At 33.5% G+C, this 20,977-nt stretch overlaps 1 protein-coding gene across 3 annotated transcripts in view; it reads right to left on the reverse strand.

Annotated features, from left to right (window-relative positions):
* Nucleotides 1–20,977, reverse strand: part of ClC-a (chloride channel protein 2) — a 296,284-nt gene that overhangs the window by 35,230 nt on the left and 240,077 nt on the right. For all 3 annotated transcript variants that reach the window (XM_075377089.1, XM_075377084.1, XM_075377096.1), the window contains 3 exons: nucleotides 20,149–20,263; nucleotides 3,886–4,023; nucleotides 1,645–1,765 (listed from right to left, as the gene is read on the reverse strand). In XM_075377089.1, the coding sequence (XP_075233204.1) occupies nucleotides 1,645–1,765; nucleotides 3,886–4,023; nucleotides 20,149–20,263 (374 nt within the window). The remainder of the gene's footprint in view (nucleotides 1–1,644; nucleotides 1,766–3,885; nucleotides 4,024–20,148; nucleotides 20,264–20,977) is intronic.

A 20,977-nucleotide genomic window follows, 5' to 3' on the forward strand; every position in this document is an offset into this window, starting at 1 on the left:
TACTGTGTGAGCAACCCCCACAGGGAATGGCATTGCCAGATCCTGTGGGGTCCCAGGAGGTTAGAAGTGAGGCAACCACTGAGGATGCGCAATGTGTAACTGCTGGACCATCCTCAGTGGTCTTGGGGGGAAAAAAAAAGACTTATAGCCAAATCAAATTTTAATTAAAGAAATATTTTGATCTTACAAGGGGAAAACACAGTTCGAATTCAATTTCATTTACTTTTTTTTAAATTTAAATAGATTGATTTATTAATCATTTTCATTAACCAGTAACTGTAAAAAAATTACAATAAATAATAATTGAATAAACAAAAAAAATGTAAGAATCAGAAGTTATTAGTAAAATAATATTTTATGTGCTTTTAAAAATGTGTATATATAATTTAATAGGCTTACAAAGAAGTCATGTGGTGTCCACATCAGATTTTTTACTTTTTTTTCTCCAATCATTGGCTTAGTTTATGTCCAGCAATTGTAGGGATGGTATGTTACATATATCTGTGTGTACGTATCTGGGGTGAACCTCAATGCTCAAAATTGTTTGTTAATGTCATGGTTTATCTTTGGGTAGGTCATAAATTTTTCTTTTTATATTTTTTCCTTACCATTGATCCCTTTTTCCCTAATTTAGATTCTAAGAGTATGATAATCAATATATATTAAAAAGAATCACATATAAATAAGGAAAAAATTACAAAATATATAAGCATTCAACATTGATATACTAAATTAACAGACAATTTAGTTTTTGACTACAATATAAACTCTGGTGCTATGGATTAAAACATTAACCACCAATAATAACTTTAGATGGATATTTACCAACAGCACCAATAACGTAACAATAGCATCAATGTCACTAAGCATCATAGCAAAAGCAAGTGGAGTTTAAATCAATAAGATAATTCAAAGTTTTTTTTATTTATTTCTAAATGAATTTATACATTTAAGAGCTGTATAAATAAATTGTTAAGAAAAAAGTGCTAGGAAGCTTCTGAACCATCATTTTGAACATAAATTTTAATTAAAATTTGTCAGTGGATAAAGTTGGGCAATCAAACATGCTAAAAAAGCTTACAATTTTTGAAACAATGGTGAAAATATTATTCATTATGCAAATTTCATCAAACAAGAAAACAATTGTTTTTATTTTTATTAAGTAAAGAAAATGTAGACCATTATTTTACACAATTCATGTTTACCAAAATACATAAATTTTATATAATTATGATGGTGAAAATGATTTTCATAATTGAAATAAACATTTCACATGTTTATAGAAAAAAATATATAAACAAATGTTTTGTAAATACTTCTTAGTACTCATTTTTCAAAAACTTAGGTTTCATTAAAAGCAACAGAAATCAATGAAAATTATTTTCATGCATCAGTGTCTTATGATAAAATTAACATAAATTTGAAATTTGTGCAAAGATTTGCTTCAGTCTAGTATGGAAAATGAAATGAGGGATGAAAAACCTAAACTCTAAACCAAGTGTATAGTCCAGACCAATTATCCATAAGGCAGTATCTACTAACTCAACTACAGAAACTATCTGCATTATTTTCAAAAATTACCTTTAACTTTATCAAAATTTTTATAAATTCCTTATATCGAACTTAAATTTCTTATTAACAGACCTTTCTTGAGCCTCCTTCTGCCACTTTGCAACAACTTGCAATCTTCTTTCTCGACCAATATGCCGTTCAATCACTTTGATAAGTTCTAATCTCTGAATTGATCCTAATAGTATCATATTCTCTGAAATAGTAAAATAGTGTATTTATAAAATTATTAATTGAGAAAATGATACGTCGCTGATTACCTATTATGACAATTGTTAAGATGCTGCAAAACCTCAATTCAAATCCAGTTGTGGTTATGCTTCTTTATATCTGCTCTCCTCTAAAGATAATGGTGTACTTTAAATAATATCTACTATTATATTTACTAACCAAAACAACAAAAAATAAATCTACATAGTTACAAAGAACTAATACTAGCAAGTCATATTTTATCATTTCATTATATGTAGTACAATTAATTAATCATGCAAATAAATAAATTCCTATTATTATAACAGAATTAAACTCCTATTTAATATTTTAAGCTCTACATTCAGTTTTTTTTTATAATTTAAATTTAGGAATATTGAAAAAATCATTTATTATGTAACTTTCTCACATCTCCCACCATTTTTAATTGGTACAGCAAACACAATAACCTTAATTACAGGAAACTCTGATGTAAATGCTAATAATTTCACACTATCCTTTTTATTGATGAGGAATAGATGGTTTTACTATGCTTTTCAAGACTCTTGAGCTCTGAAGAGATCCTAATCAAACCAGTTAAACATCACTGTAAAGTCATTTGCATACATCATCAAATGTTCTTTGGCTAGGTCTCATTAATCTTATCTGATTATAGTTATCGTCTTTTATACTGATACCTACACTATACTTCTTTAAAAAAAAGATTGATTATATTTCAACTTATACCACCTGAAACTTGTACCAAAAAAATTGTGGCCAAGTTCTGTGATTAATCATATGCAAATACTTTTACACTCAGCAACTAAAAAAAAATCCAATTACTACCAAATAAGAGTAGGTGGTTGATTTTGTTTAGTTTTATACAACAAAATATAATCAATATATGAAATTCTTTTACAAAGTATTTTAAAATTATCTCATTAATTTCATAAATAATATAAAACTGTAATTACCATAAAGTGAAATATTAAAGCAGACGTATAAAAACTAATAATACTAGGTTAAATAACTTCACTACAACATTGTTTTATAATTTATAATTAAATTCATCATTTTTAACTATGTGTTCTAAAATGATAAACAATCTGAACTTCAATTGTCTTCCTTTATATATTTTCATATTTAATAGAAATAAATTAAGATTTCAGAAATTAAAAGGGTTGAGCAACAACAATTGTAGCAGCATATTTTGCCAAAAACTCATTGATAAGTAACAGTATGTGAATAGGTGAAGGACACACAAATTTTGTCCAATACTTCTGGCTGCTTCTTTCTCATTGCTTCCCTTAAAATAATTATTATGGTTAAAAAATGAGGACAATCAAGAGAGTAACTGCCACACTATAATCTATTACTGTAATTTTCTTATCTTTGCAATGATTTTGCTTTGGCTCCCATGACAACTTAAAACCCATGACTCATTATTTGTTGTCACATTAGAAAAACGTTTTCTGTTGGTCATTTCACTGGAATGTTTCCAACAATTAACAATGTATTTTCAGTACTTGATTAGCTACTGTAGCGCAAATTTAGCGCAAGTTTTACAAACACTGTATGATTCATGCACTACCCTCAGTAACCTTATTACATTTGAAAGCTCTCAGTGAAGGTACACACATATAACAAAAGCATTACTAATATAAACATTAAAAGTACAAATACTTATATTTAAGTGTTCAGATAATAAAAATATATTCACTGCAGTAATACAAACTCTATGACAACATGTAAAATTATATCTTGTTTTATGCCCAGGTAATGAAAAAAATTGTTCAGCAGATGGATTAACTGGGATAAGAAATTTATTACGCAATGTCGGTATAAAATGTTATAGTTCAGAAAGATGCGAATGTAATAAAATATTTATTTTTTTGTTAGTATTGGCTAGTTGTGACTGTTGGAGATATGTAAAAATTGTTATGTCAAAACTATACTAATTTTTATCTATTGCTATGCAAAGAGGCTAACCAGTAAACTTTAGATTATAATAAAAACAATTATCTATGAAGTTAAGTTATTATTCCTACCATAGCTGTGGCAAAAATAATTATAGTACACACTAAAATATAAAATACATCTAGAAGATACCTAATTTAGAGAACATACCTGGATTTTCAACTAATGGAAATACTCTAAGGTTTCTATTTTCTCTAAGAACCATTTTTAGATCATGATAGTTCATGTTTTGCCAAATATATTTAACATCACGAACCATAAAATCTTCCACATAAAAGTTATACATTCCTGTAAATAAAGATATTACAAATTACATTACTGGCACATTGATTTCACTGACTAAAAAAAGTACTATAAAATAAAATAACAAAAATTGCAAATCCTTCACAAGGCAAAACTTATAATAATATTTGTTTAATAATGTCAATTGAGAAATTAAAATATTGCAGAAAAATTTTCCAGATATTAATAGGATGATTTGATTGATGAATTGCTGCCTGATGCATTGACAATCAGTGAGCACTGGTTAGTGTAAATTAATGGATACAATCTATTCGAAAGTCTCAAAATTAACTTGAAAGTATGCATTGTAGAAAAAACAAAATTTTAGTGATATTGCCTCATATAATAGTAATTTATTACAGTTTGGTGTAAATATATGAAAAAGTTAATTTTAAAGAGCTTAACTGAATTATACAGAGTGAGAATTAATTTACTGATGGCTGTTTTGACACTATATTTTTATATTGACTGGTAAATAATGAACTTGACTTTAAATAATATTAAAGGTAATAAATAATATTCAAATGTATTAATATTATTTCTGAAACTTTAACAATGATGTTTTAGTCTTTGACAACCTTTTTTAGTGCTACACAAATGTTATATTACATATCATTTTCATTAGACTTATACCTCCTACTTGTCCCTTCAACTACTCTATACTTTTCATCCTAAAAGTAAAAACAAAATACGTTTTAACAATCATCAAATGTTTGTAATGCTTTAAAATATGCAAGATGCAAGATTAGAAATACACCAAAAAAGGGCATAAATAAATCACAATATACCAAATTATTAGATCAAGATTCAAGTTATCACAGTAACATGATAAATTTATTCTTAAATAGCTTAATAAAATTATAACTTTAAACTTAATTTTAAAGGTATTTAGTCATGTACAGAAATATCATTTTATTTTTATATCTTATAGTGAAAAAATGTAATTAATATTAGGTGTATCCAACAAAACATTTTATAAAAACATCATTTATCTCAAAATTATAGCCTTTTTTCCAGAGAATAAATCAAATTAGAATTTATAGAAAAATAAAATACTGTTATCTTGTGACAGCAATTATTCTGCACTCAGAATCTGAAGAGAAAAATATCTCCACAGAAATCTGAGAGAAAGAATAATATAGACAGAAAGAAACATTTACAAAACTAATTAACAATTTAAACTATCTCATAAAAAAATACAAAAGGGTTCAACTTCTCTTTGACTGATCTTCTGTTGAACATTAAAATAATAAGATCAAAAAATAATCTAATATGTAGATGAATATTACAAACACAGAATGTATTTATAAAATTGAAATGTCACTTTTTTTTAGTTAATGGCAAGTTTTCAAATTCAACAGTTAAATTATCAACTTTGAAGTCCTGTACTTTCTGTTCCTAACAACTATTGCTGGAAATTACTTCCCTAAAAAAGTCTTACCTTGTGCTCATGGAAGGAATTAATAAATATTTATTGCTTAATAGTCTTTTTTTTTTAATATTGAAACATTTTAACCTATTTCAATTGTATTCTATGAAACAAGGATTCTTTGGTCAATATGCAGCAACATTTAACATGCAGCAAAGTAATCGTACAAAATTTTACTTTGTGTTTACAAAAAAGTAAAATTTCTCATTAAAATTATTCAGAAAATATTTCTTAAATATTCTTTTTCTTAATCTGTTAATGATAAATTCTTTTTCATTAAATCGTAAACATCCAGTTTTATGAGCTCAGTTACAACACTGATCACTACTATTAATATATAAGATTTTATTTTGGATGACATTATTTGAGTCTGTCAATTATTTGAAAAAGTAATTTTTTTAATCATAAAATTAAAATCATTGTGGCTTTTGCTCTCATAACACAGCACATAGTCCTTAACATTTTTCTACGGATGTTTACGTTTAATGACACTGTCTTTTGGATAATTATTAAGATTTTATTTTTATTGAAGAAATTCTATCTAGTCTTACTTAGTCTGTTATATGTGTTGGTATAGCAGGTGGAGTATAGCTGTGCACATTGTGTGTGAGAGAGAAAGACTGATAGGATGGTGGAACAGTTAGATGATAGTCATTCCTTTACGAAAACATCTCATATAGCTCCATATACTTGCATAGTATGCAGTACATTGTCAGAGTTTTTCAGGATAGTTAATAGTATGGTAAGCAAGCCGTTAGCCTATGTGCACAGCAATATGCTGCCCGCTATATGAGTATCAACACCAGTAATTAATAGATAATTTATAATTTAATAGAAAATAAAAATTATGTTAACAAATACATTTTTTGATTAAAAGTAAGAGTTCAAAAAGTGTTCTATTTTCTAGTTTAACATTATATTTGTTCAATGATCATTGTTATAAACTTTTTTCTCTAATTTCTCTGTAATAATTACTTACAAACTAGAATATAGATAATCAAATTAAAGAATATTGAATAATTTAAAAAATAATTACATTTTTATTATAACAATATCTATGACTACAAGAATAGTCAGTATTATTGTCGTTACGTAACAGTAATGTATAATTGGGGCTCTGATGTGCAGGATTAGGAAATAAAATAATTACCTAAGAAAATAAAAAGGCAGCCATATAATGAACAAAGAAAAATTATTACTATAGTTTTTTTTTTTTTTTAATAAGAATGATTTAAAAAGCTAATTGCAAATGCTTTACTATTTGATGGGAGAAACTGAATCAATTAATAGTGGATACAGATGACAAAGTTTATAAGAGCCATAAGGAGATAGTAAATATATTTATTTACTATAGAATTTACTAGAAAACTGAATAAAAAACATTTGATTGTCAATAGGGATGTGGAAAGATTAAAATATTCTCCTAGCATAATACACAGAAAACTAATTTATTAAATCTAGTAAAATGGTAGAAATTTTCAGAACAATTATGTCTTTAGCAAAAAAATTCTTTGCTTTGACTTAACTAGATATTAAATAGGTTAACAAATGAGATTTCTGGAATGTTAACATATAAAGGCATATGTCATTGGAGACGGTAACTTTACTGATAAAGTGAAACAAGTTCTAGTACTGTCTATTTTTAAGAAAGGTAATCAGAAGTGTTTTTCAAAAGATTTAGTACTAAACATGTTATTATGAGGTTTTTTCTGATAGTAACTCAAATTTTAAGAATAAAAAAAGTCTTCTTCCTAGACCTCCAATGCTTTTGATATGGTTGATCATATCATATGGCTTAACAAAATGAATTTATAAAAGGTATAAGAGGATTAAATTAATTTAAATTAAGGCTAGGATGGCAGAATGTAAGGATCAGTGGAAAATGTGTAAGTGTAAAGTACTCATTACATATGGAGTACTGCAGATATGTTTTGAGCTAATTATTAATCATAGTGTATATAAATGACTTGTGTGATGATAGATTTAAAGGTCAGTTGTTCTCCTTTCCTAGTGTTACAGCATTAAGGTACAGGAAGAGAACTCATCAAGAACATCGTTCTGTAGTAGGTAATGATATTTAGTGGCTCATCTGGTGAGTATATTTTATCAAAATTTAATTAAATACTGAAAAAAAATTCTTGGAATTCAAAATAAAATAAATTCTTAAGTAAATATTTAATAAAGTGAAATAGAAATGATAAAGTACTGTATCTTAAATTACCCAAAGGAAGGACTGCAACTATGATGTGATTAGACAGACTGAAATAGTAAAGTATATTAAAGTTATTATGAATAGTCAACTGAAATAGAAAAATTGATTGCAAATATTAAAAAAACAAATAGGTAACTCCACTTGCTGAGAAATTTAAATGAAGTCCTGTTTTAAAAATATTACATTTTGGACTTACTGCATTAGCTGTGAATTAATCTGCTGGGTTGGAGCATACAAATCAATAGATGATCTCATAATAATAGTGCAAAAACATGTCATAAGAATATTGGTTAGAAAACCTAAATTATCCCATCACTTAGTTTTCAGTGAATTAAGAATTCTACCATCTAAACAGTTATATGTAGAATTTTAGTTTTTTCTGCATATAAAAAGGATGAATTGATTTAATACTGTTATTAATTCTGTAAGAAACTATGGGAGAAGTACTGTAACTTTACCACCCAAAATGTATTTTTAAATAATTTATGAGTGTACCCCTAAATTAAATTATCAGCATAAGTACTATGATACTGGGCATCAGCACAATGTTCCTGTATGAATAAATAAATAAGCACTGTTAGATAAAATCTGGCACAGAATCAGAGGAAACATATAATATAGTTATTAAATCTACCTGAATGTTGAAAGTGGTAACTATCATTGAGTATATCAAAGTATAACAAGAGCAATCACTAACTATCTGATAAGAAATAAAGTAAATATGTTTATATTCTTAATTGTAATTTTCACTATTACAAACTATAATTTCAAATTTTGGTATAAATTAAATTGAGTATTTTATTGAAAATTCATTAACTGTTAATACAGGTAAAATAGGTAGTAATGAAATTTAAAAGGAAAAACCACATCTCGAGAAAATATTATTTTACAGTAGTAAACTTCTGATGAATGTAACTCAACAGTAACATTTTTGGGTATAATACTAGAACAGTCCTCAATCTGCACATCTAATGTTGACTGTGCTAATAAAATATTAATATGTGATCAAAATAAGTATATAATTAAGTAACTAAGCCAGTCATGTGATATGACCATCTGAAACATTATTTACTTTGCTCTTTTTGAATTCATCCTTATTTATATGAAAAATGTTGAAATATCATAAGCAATAATTTTTATTATTACAAAACAGTGTTCTGTTTTGTAATAATCTCACTTGTACAGATGAATACTACCAGCATTTCAGTAGGCACAACAAGCAGATATGCAACGTACAACTCAGTGAAAAAGGCAAACAGGAAATTACTTCACTCCTTATTTTCTGTAGTAAGCTGGGCATGTTATGATTATTATTGTTAAGAATAGATATGCTGTTTCTGGGAGTTATTTGTGACTCGTGTCAGATTGCATACAATCATTTAATTACAGTTATAACATTTGACATAGAAACAAGCAAAGTTAAAAGTAATATTAATAACCAACCATTTAAAAAAATACATATAATGGCTTTTGTACACCTTAATAACTTAACTTTTGCAACTGATTTTTATTCATAAATCAGTAATTCCTAATTATGCCAATTAATAACAATCTGAATGCAATAATAGACCCAAAATATATTTCACCACACAGATCTGCCTTGTATGCAAGAGAACTCCACTAACAGCGTTACAATCCAGTTAACATTAAATAAACCAAAAAAAAATTAAGTTAAGGCACTAGTTAAGTGATAATCCTTCATATTCACTGATAAGTATTTTAGTAAAATTTTCTTTTTTTGTTTTGCCACTTTTCCTTCTATGAATATACTGACAAGCAATTATTTATAAAAACACATACAGATACCTTACGTTAGTGCATATATGGGCAATCCCTGACCTGCAGGCCAGATCCAGCCCTCTATTTCTTTTAATCAAGCTCAAATCTATTTCAGTAAATTTTGTTTTATTAATTTTTTTTTTTAAAACACATGATTATTTTCTCCCACTTAATGTTAACTCACATTAAACTGATGTCATATAACTTGCACAAAACACACCATGTTTTCTCCCAAGGTCTCTTTCTAACTATGTCTAGCAGGGTGTGTAAACATATTACATGTCAGTTAAGTGCATTGAAGTTGTGCTTTGTTCAGTGCTGCACTGTTATTGCGTTCTGTTCAGTCCTTGGGGGTGTAGAAGATAGTTCTGTTTCAAAGTTCTGAATATCACTTATAAATTAGGGACAATGTCAGAAGTTATGTTAAAAAAAAGTAGATACCAAGAATTGTCAATTTTAAGATAACTGGACATAGAATAGTGGACAATGAAAACATTAGTATTACTATTATTAAGACAATAGTGGACATTATTATTTTAAAGTGAATAAAGATTTGCCTGTTTGTTTGCTGTGCAACATATCCATATCTGTCAACAAATAATAATATTTGAACAGACAATTTACTTTGAGACATGCAGTTCACAAAAAATTTGATGGATAACTATGAAAATATTATGCAGAAGGTGAAGAACTTGGATACCCAGCAGCAAATGTTTAACAAGTAAAGAATGCAGCATCACAGCATTTTTAAAGCCAGCTTTGTTCCAAGCGAAAAAATTGCTTAGCATTCTGAGGCATTTGGTGAAGGATTTATCACAGAACATCAACTGGGATGTTGCAAGAATAATATGTCCTGAAAAGAAAAAAAAATACTTAGAGAATATTAGTTTGTCAAGTTATACTTTTGTCCAATGAATAGAAATTATGGCTGATGATATAAAAAAAAATTTAGAAGAGAAGATTGGAAGCATTCTCAAATGCTTTGGATGACAACAACAATGCACAACTACTTTGGATGATACAACACAACTAGCAGCATTTATTCAGGATATTGGTATGAATTTCAAAATCATAGAAGAATTATTGTAATTTTGGCCATTAAAAGGAACAACTACTGGTGAAAATATATTTGAAATTGTCAACACAGTCTTCAAGAGATTTGGATTTAAATGGAGTTCATTACTGTCATATGCATTGATGGAGCCCCTGCAACAGATGGTGCACAAAAAAAATGTATTGGAATAGTTCATGAAAAATCAATAGAACTACTGATCATCCTGAGAAATTGGTAGATTTAACAAATATTCACGTATTATCCACCATCTCGATTCCCCCCCCCCCCCCCGAGGGGAGAAGAACCCACCTCGTAGCGTGTCCGGTCGCTACACCACCCCCTCCGTTCCTAGCCAGCAGTGGCTTTAACGGAGGACTTCTTCTCGCCCTCAAACTGGACACCACAGCTTAGAGTTTAGGCCCCGCAGAGATGCCACCGATGCAGATGCCCCAATGGACATCTACATCGGTAAAGTTCACCCCGAGACAGATTTACAAGTTTATGCCTTCAGAATGAAGACAACGGACACCTGCAGCTACCACGTCGCCCTCAAGAACTAAGCTAGAAACCTAACCGCGGAAAGAAGACCCCGCGTCTAGATCCTACTATAATGAGCCACTTTCTGAATGTCTCAGATCGCACTAACAGCCTCAACAATAAACTTCCCACTAAAGTTTAACATCGAAATTTTGACCTAGTTCCCTTAAGAACCCCGCTTAATACTCTAATGAGTTTCTATCTGACTCCGTTCCGGTCTGCCCGGGAGAGGAGAATAAACGCCTACTCCCGTACAGCGCCATCGCGGAGTCCCGCGTGACATTCACCATCTTTCGCAATTGCCGCCGAGACTCCCTTACGTACCACCTGAGCAGCATCCAGAGAAGCCCCGCTGACAGTGATTTAGCTCAAAATGCCCTCGTCGGAGCGCAACCGCACCCGCCGGGCAAGAATAGTCCGGCCCACCGACAACGGCCGCAACTCCGCCGACAGCCTGATTCAATGCATACCACAAATACATCTAACCGAGGCACGCTGCCTAAGCGCCTACCTTCGGCCAGTCAACTGCCCAGGCGGTCCCTAGCCACCCAGGTTCCTAACACCTACTAAATTCCTTCGGCGGTCCTGCTCAGGGCGAGGAAGCGAAGGAAGCCAGCAACTATTTTCCACTCACTACGAGTCCTCCAGTTGACTCGTACATCCAAAACGGAGTTTACTCTCTCGAGTTCCCTCCTAACTCTGGTACGTTCAGCTTCGTACCGGGGACATATGTAGAGGACATGGTCCACAGTTTCATCGACCCTACAGTCCGGACAGAAGCCGGAATCAACCAACCTAAACTTAGCCAATTTGTCCCTAAATGCACCATGTCCTGAAAGGAACTGAGTGGTATGCCGATTGGGGGATACCCAGCTAATCGCTCGCAACTCTCTAACATCGGGGAATATACCATGCGTATAACGACCTGTTAAAGAAGTGTTCCACCTATCTTGCCAAGAGTCAAAACCTTGGTCTTCGATCTCACGCATACGCCCAGTAGTAAGAAGGCCAGCCTTCTTAGCAAAATACCGCTGGCTACGTTCCGTAGCCGAAATATCCGCAGGTTTGATGCCTGCAATCACAGTTACTGCCTCTCGCGAGACAGTCCTGTAACCACCGACAACCGCTAGCAAAAGAAGACGCTGGGCTCGTAATAGAATGTCCCTATAGCATTGGTACCGCAAACGATGAGCCCAGACGGGCGCAGCGTACAACATAATGGCCTCACAGACGCCTTTATAAAGAATCCGCATGGTACGGAAATTCAACCCCCAATCGGGATGGACCACTCAACGGACGCCGAAGAAAGCATCAATTGCCTTCTTCGCCACATACTGAAGGTGCTCCTTGAAGAGAAGCCTCTCATCAAGGATAACACCCAGATACTTCTGAAGGGTGACATACCTAATTGAACGACCGTCCATCACAACCCGCGGATGGCGAGTTGCAGCTAAATGGCCCTTCAAAAACATCATAGTGGTTTTCTCCGCACTGAAAACCATCTTATGCTGAAGACTCCACAACCGCAAAACCCTACATGCCTGTGCCGCTCTAAGCTCGATCCCAGCACGCGAATTACCCTCAACCAGCAGCAGCCCATCGTCGGCATAAGCCACGACACGACAGCCGCCAGGCAAGCGCAACCGCATGAGAGAACGTATTATCCACCAGCTAAATCTGTGTACAAAATCAATTAAATTCACCAATGTTATGGAAGTTGTAGAAGCCAGTATTAACTTTATTTAGTCACATGAGCCAATTTAGGGTTTCCCCCAACTCCACTTGGGCGGGGTTTGTCCAGTTTCTGGAAGATCTTGGGAATGACATCCAAGGGATCACCTGCCCTGTCGTTGTTGTTCGTAACTTCAATGCCAAGGTCGTGGCAGAGCATTACAGATCAGAGGGGAGAGGCGCTGGCTGAATTGGTGCCCTCCCTGACCTACACTGTTTGCATGATGGAGATTTCACTCACCTTCCTGCCTCTGTGGCCCTTGCCCCCTGCATCATCAGATGTGAATTGTCAAGGGAGTAATTGGGGAGTGACCATAAGGACATCTGGATAGAGCTGGGTGCTCAGCGGGCCATTAGGCAACAGGTGAGGTGGTACACGAACAAATGCTCACCTGGAAGACTTGAAGGGGAAGTTACTTGCTGCATTTCAAAATGAGGTGCCACGGACTCTCGAGGTGCGGACAGCATGTAGTGAGGAGCTTGTGTGGGAGAGGAGGCCACGACAATGCATATACTGGTGGACAGCCGAGATCGGCGATTTACGGACCAAGGTGAAGAGGCAGCAGCGCATGCTTCAACGTGGCTTTGCAAGGTATGGGGCCGCTGCTGTAGTGAATTGCAGCATGGTTTTAAGCATACCCGGAGGCAACTCAAACAGGCAATCTGGAGGCAAAATAAAAGTCTCAGTGGCACCTCCTTGAAGAATTGCAGGGAGGCTTCCGGTGGTTCTCACTAACAAGATCGGGCAGATAGTAGGCTCTTTCCCGTGACGCTAGACACAAGGTGATGCATGATGCCATTGGAAAATATAGGCAGAATATCTCTTCCCGAACTCGTGGCTTCCACAGTGGGCCTGAATCCCAGGAATAGTTTGAGTTTGGATGGGATACCAGAGGCTATGATGCAGATAGTGGTTACCGAGTTTCTTCACACCATTGTCGACTGCATTAAAAACGCCTTCGCAGGTCGATTTCCCGGAGTGTAGGAGGGAGGCCAGACTGGTGCTGATCCCCAAACTTTGGTGGGACCTTGGTACCCCTGGTGCATATAGACCCATCTGTCTATATACACTAGGGAAGATCTATGAGCGGATTATTGACAGGCGCTTGAGGGATTGGATTGAGCATCTTGGGGACCTCCCCAAGACAGTATGGCTTCCAGAAGGAGAAATTTGTAGTGCATGCAGTTCGGCACGATATGCGCTTTGTCAACGAGGCAGCACGAGGTACCAGGAGGGCTAGGGAGGTCCCAGTGTTGTACGCTTTAACAGCAGTGGTGTGATGCTGGAGGAATGGGAACTCAAAGACCAACTTTTGAATATTATTAAGAGCTTACTCAGTAACAGACCAGTCTTGACATCAACTGAGATAGGGAAAGACAGATTTGTAATGAAGGCAGGAGTTCCTCAAAGTTCGGTGCTGGGGTTCCTCCTCTGGAATGTTGCGTACGATGAAGTTCTTCGGCTGCAATCCAGAGGGGGTCGAGGTTGTCGGGTTTGCTGATGACTTGGCAAATCTGGTCAGAGGTGTAAACGAGGATGAGGTGGAAGTGAGGGGCAATGAGGCCTTGAACTATACATGAGTGATTATCCTTGCGAGGGCTTGAACTTCCCCCTGACAAATCCGAGCCCCTAGTCATCTTAGGGAGGAAAGTGCTGTGAGACAACATCCGTTTCATGATTGGCACCTCGGTGATACAGCAGGTTTGAGCGGCAAAATACCTCAGGGTATGGTAGGACAGTAAGAGGTCCTTTGGACACCATATTGTGGAGACTGCAGCCAATATTAAAGATATATTGTGTATCAATATAATATTGTGTTGTCAGCCATATGCAAGATCATGACTAACATGACAGGACCATGGCAACAGCAGCGAAAAGTAATTGGCACGACAGTCACTTCGGTGATGTTATATGCGTCCCCGGCCTGGGCCAGAGTCATGCAGATGCAGAGGTACCATGTAATGCTGAAATCGCTTCGTAGGAGGCTGCTCCTCCACACTGTGTGCTCGTACTGGACAGTTTCCTATGATGCGATCTATGTGACAGTCGGTATTCCACGGATAGACCTGCTGGTGGTGAAGCGGAGCCTTTGCTTTGTTGGGTTATCGAAACCGAAGGCGAGAGTCAGAATTATGGCTCGCTGGCAGAGGAGGTGGGCAGCTAGCAAGAAAGGAAGATGGACCAAGCGCCTTATCCCTGAGTTGAAGGATTGGGTGGGGTGGCGACACGGGGAGATTGACTTCTGCCTCACCCAGTTTCTGACCAGGCATGGGGACTTCGGCAGCTACTTGGCGAGGTTTCAGCGGAGGGTGTCTGCAGGATGCAGATATTGCAAGTCTGAAGACACGGTCGAACACACCTGGTTCGACTGCGACAGGTGGTTCAACATTAGATCTCAGCTCTTGGTAGAGATTATGCCTGATACGGTTGTTCACCACATGCTTCGCACTCAAGAAGGCTGGTCCGAAGTGGCCAATCTAGCCAACTGCTTATTGACTCTCAAGGGTGCAGAGAAGCCAATATGAATGGAGTATTAGTCTACTGCTTTATTTATTGTTTCTTGTTATCAGACCTCCTGTAATTTCTTAATATTTGATTTCCTTCCGGGGCTGCCAATGTGTACGTTGTGTAACTTCTGTATTTGATTTCCTGTGTTGTACGTATTATTATTATTAGAGACTGGATTACATGCATTTGCATATTAAGCCTATTCCCATTGGTTATTGCATATTTTCCTTAAAATCTAGTGATGATGCATATTTTTACTATATTTACAATATTTTTCAGTAGGGTACCTAGTTAATAAATGAAATATTTACATTGTAGCCAGCCAAACCTATTAGCAGCACGGTTCTCAGAGCGCACTTAGCAGCTCCGCATCTATTATTTTGGTAGAATAATATTATTATGAGGCCAAGTAACACACAAACTCACACAAGACAAGGACAGACGATACCATTCTGTATCGCGCATGCCTACCGCAGCACTCGTCCCGCTAAGTAATTAAATTACACATTTTATTGTTGATGCATTCATTGCATCAGTTTAGTTTTTTATTTGTTTATGTAAAGTTTAACGTGTACCTTATCTCCCAAAAAAAAAGAAGAAAATAGTCTCTCTTCGAGAATATCTGACTATCCTGGAACATTTACATACGATGGAAATGTTTTATTTTGTCAAGTTTACGAGAAAAATATTTTGTGCACAAAAAATTTTCAAATAGACCATCATGTCAAGACAAGTCTTCATATCACAGGATTGCAAAATAAAGGACTACGACAACAACTTGTAACAGCAGCAATGATTTTACTTTAACTTGTAACAATGATTTTACTTCCAAAGGTAAAAAAAAAACACTTTAGCATGGATTTATGTGAAGTATTACTTACAAGTAATATTCCTCTTCACAAACTTACAAATCCTACCTTCACAAATTTTCTGCGAAAATATTGCTTGAATCAAATATACCAGATGAATCAACATTGCGTAAAAATTGCATACCGACAATTTACCTGCATGTTCTGAAAGAAATACAAAATGAACTCAAGGATAGCATTACTTGGATATCAGCTAACAAAACTACCAACACTTGTGGCCATTACATTATGAATTTAATTATCGGTGCATTAAAACTAGAGCCTCTTCTTCCTATTTGGTGGCCAGCAAACACCTTGAAAGGACAAATCATCAGATTTGTGAATGAAGGTATTAAAAAAATATTTCTGAATCTTCTGCAGATGAAAGAGTGTTTATATTTCTTTCAGATGCTGCTCCCTATATGATCAAGGCAACCAAAGCTCTCAAAGTATTTTATCCAAATTTGATTCACGTGACATGCTTTGCTCATGGAGTACATCAACTAGCTGAAGAAGTACGATCCATGTTTGGGAATGTAAATAAACTGGTTTCATCAACAAAGATGTTTCTTAAGACACCTGCTCGAACAATAAGGCCTATGAAGAAACACTGCCAAATGTGCCTTTACCTTCTGAACCAGTGGTAACTCGATGGGGAACGTGGATTGAAGCTGTGTTGTTTTACAAACATTTCGAGGCCATGAAAGGTGTACTAAACAACTTTGATAGTGCAGAGGCTATGGCAGTTTGTCAGTCCAAGGAAGCATTAAATGATTCTAGTATAAAAAAACGTAGCTGTGATTAGCACGCATTTTTCCTACATACCTGTGAGTATTAAAAAGCTTGAAACTCAAGATTTGGCATTGAATCTATTCAGTTAATGAATAAAATCCACCAAATGAACTCTGCATTGCCAGAGGTATTCCTGTGTAATCTTGAAGAAAAATATGAAAACATTTTGAACAATAACCCAGGCTTTGAACCTTTGTGTCAAATTGATAGTTTTATTAATGAATGGGAAGGGTGAACTTTTGCCAGAAACAATAAGTGCTAACATATCACCCATATTCAAATACCGCCCAGTTACCTCAATGGATGTGGGGCGATCCTTTTACACTTATAAAAATATTTTGAGTGATCGACAGACACAATCTTACTACCAAACATCTGGAACAGTGCCTGATTGTTTACGTTTACAAAAGAAACAAACAAAATAATTGTTAATTATTGAATTTATCAATATGTTATTCAACTACTTACTAATTGTATGATGATTTTGAAATAAAAAAAAAGTAAAAAGTTACTAATTTTTTATTATTCAAAGTTGCATATTTTGACACTTTTCATGCATATTTTAAATATTTTTCATGCATATTTCAAGCTTTTAATGTTGCATATAATCCAGTCTCTAGTTATATTGTCTTGATTCTTTGTAATGTTCATTCTTTGTAAATTATTTTTTGGCGTGTATCTTTTATAACTTTTGTGGTTTTTGTGTAAGTATCATTTATGGCAACTGTGTGACTTATTCTTCAGTGTGTACCCTGTGTGACTTTTGGGGTTATGTATATGCTTTATTCATATAAAAAAAAAAGATTTCTGAAATGTGGCGACGTCTAGGGCCAGGAAGGCAGCCTCTTTGCCTAGGACACCTTGGCTCACTTGCACATAAGAGCGGAGGAGCTGGGATACTTCTGATGATGGTATGGAGGACCCCTCCGGTATGAGAGGGAGCACATAGGGAGAAGGGCATATGCAATGCATGCCTGGACCCCAGTAGGGTAGGGCAAGGAAGTGTAGCTCCTCTGAGGAGAGGCATTCTGGCTGTCCAGAAGGGTAAGCCAGTCTGTTTCTGTGATCCAGTGGGGACCGCAGTGGGTGGTCTCAGTGGAGAACCAAGATGGAGGAGCAGGCTGCTGCCACAACACTTGGGAGGGATGCCTAATGGTGGTCCCGATCACTCCTAGAGTGTTTAAAAAAGAAGAAAAAATTTAGGGAGTATTTGACAGATCTATTTTTGGATTATGAAGATGAATCTTATTATTGAGAAGTGAGCTGGCTGAGTAAAGTTAAAATGTTAAAACAACTTTATGATCTGAGACAACATATTACAGATTTCATGGGCATAAAAGGAAGCATAACTAACCAAGTAAAAGATGATGAGTGTGTGTGTAATGCATTTCTGGTAGATTTCATCAGATACCTGAGTGGACTAAATGTTAAATTGCAAAAAAAAAGGATAATTGGTTTATGAGCTGCATGGACATGTCAAATGTTTTGTAACAAATTAAGTTTGTTGAAAATCAGTTAAAAAATAAAAGTTTCATTTTCTTACTTTAGCAACTCATAAAAATATGCCTTATAATTGTTATCAAGATGAAATGAAAGCACTAATAGAGTAATTTGATACAAGGTTTGTCAACTTCGAAAACAAAGACTCCACATTCACTATATTTTCTCATTTGATGGATGCTGATGCCTGACATAAATGATGGGCCAGAAAACTTACAGATAGAACTTATTGAGCTTCAAGTGGATTGAATACTAAAATCACAATTTAACAAAATCGCTCTGATTGATTATTATAAATTTTATTTGGTGGAAGAAATATTTATATATTTGCATGCCTTTTCAAGAAAAATCATTTGTCTTTTTGATAGCACATATATGTGTGAACAGTTTTTATGAGTTGAAATACAATGAATAAAAAAATCAGACAAGAATAATGGACTAAAACCTCAAAAATTCTATTCGATTATCCTAACGTATATATATTGATAGTCTAAATATTTGGTGGAATATGATAGTTTAAACAGCACATTGCATAAATTGGTCGAAATTTTTATTTGTTAAAAATTCAATATTTTAATAAAGCAACTGTGAGAAGTAGCTCTTCAGTAAATCAGTTCTTTATTGCTGATATCCGGTCAGTCCAATGTTGCCAAAACTGTATGTGTTTATGATATAATGGTACTAAAAATCTGCTGTTACTGGTAATAGCGAAACTCCTGACTTCAAATATTTTTAAGTACAAGGCCAATCTTCACAATAAATTGTTATGTAGTTCACTATATTATGAAATTTACGTATAGAGCTTTATACTAAAGCATTATATTATAAATAATTTAAATATGAAGTAGCAACTTGTTTTAATCCATTTAATATTAATTTGTTTTATTTAATAATTTGGTCTGGCCCTTAACATGAAGACAGAACAATAATTTGGTCCCCAAACTAGGAAATGTTGTCCATGCCTGCCTTATCTAATACCTAGCCAATCAAATAAGGAAGTATGAGAAAGGAATGATTTTTATTTAGTTATAATATTTATCCTGTAATTAATTAATATAATACAATAAATTATAGAATTTAATAAAAGATAATATTTTTATTAATACCTCATTTTCATTAATAAAAAAGTCCTGTATTATGGATTATTATAACTTATAATTGCACGTGGGAGAACCTCATATTACAGATAAAGTAATGTAAACTGACATATGTAGTATTAGTTTTTATACAAATTATATAGATAGATTTTGAATTTTGAGTTGAAATACAATGAATAGGAAATTCAGACGAATAATGAACTAAAACCTTGAATAGTACATTATTAAAATGAATTCTTCAATAGTAAGTTAAAGTTATGATTTTTTTTATTTTACAATTTCATTGATAAAACAAATAAAAAGTAAAACACCAACTCGTTGAATTCAGAAGACTGTATTTTGTACCTTTGTATGAGTTAATTGATATCCACTACCCCTTCTTATTACTAATTAATATTTATAAAGTAACAATTAAACCAATAAATTTATCAGGAGATTCAAATCCAAGAAAATAAAAACAAATTTACTGCATAGAAATTGACTCTATAATATGATCAAGAAGTTAATGCACAAACATCTTGTCTCCGCACCATAGAAAAGCTGATGTTTCCATATACGTGACAAATATATAGTGTCTAACCGAGGATTAATAAAAGATCTGTAATTAAATCTAAAACTATAGTTACTGCAGCATTGTACTCACCAACATTTGAATGTGGAAGATCTGGCAGGTAAGGCAGTTTTTTAATTAATATAATACTGTCATAAAGTGAAGGCTGGAGAAGAGAAGCTATTGCATTTGATATTAACACAGCCATCTGTAAAATTTTAACAGAATCTGAAATTTCTATTGGTGCAGAACTTATGCGCACAAGTGCACTCAAGATTATGGCTTTATAAAAATAAGCCTATAATCAAACTTTGAAGCAAATTACCTGGCCTTTTAGATTGTTTGCTGCATTTAATGATAGCAAACTTTTATTTTTTAGTAATTTTTTAAGATGTGCTCAGTGAAGACAAAAAGGTTCCATTGATTTTGGCTTTCGGTTTTATAAAAAGGAAGCTAAAAAACTTGATTGATTGCTTACTAGAAAAGCCACTGTTCAGATTTTTGGAACACCTCACACTGTTATCTCCAATTTTTCAAATTATTATCTTTAATTTTTTCTTTTTAGTGTATTCAATTTGTAAAGTCATATTATCTTTGGATCTATATGGCATAAAAATGTGAACTAATATTTGTTACTTTCATCATTATTTTATCATTTTTTAATAAAATGTATTGCTATGTTAAAAATAACAATGACTACCTTCATTTTGTTTTTACTAATAATTATTTTTTCTTTATTTTTTTTAATCTGAAAAAATAGTAATTGTGATTCATAACATAATCATTTTTAAAAAAATGGAATCAATCGTTTGGCCATTACATGAAAAAACCTAGTATGGGAAAGATCCTACAGGGTAAATGATTCTTCCTAAATTATGTCAAAATGTGAATAGGAAAATAAATAAACCTTTAAAAAGTAATC

Source organism: Lycorma delicatula, chromosome 1 (genome assembly GCF_047948215.1).
Source record: "Lycorma delicatula isolate Av1 chromosome 1, ASM4794821v1, whole genome shotgun sequence".
Taxonomy (NCBI): domain Eukaryota; kingdom Metazoa; phylum Arthropoda; class Insecta; order Hemiptera; family Fulgoridae; genus Lycorma; species Lycorma delicatula.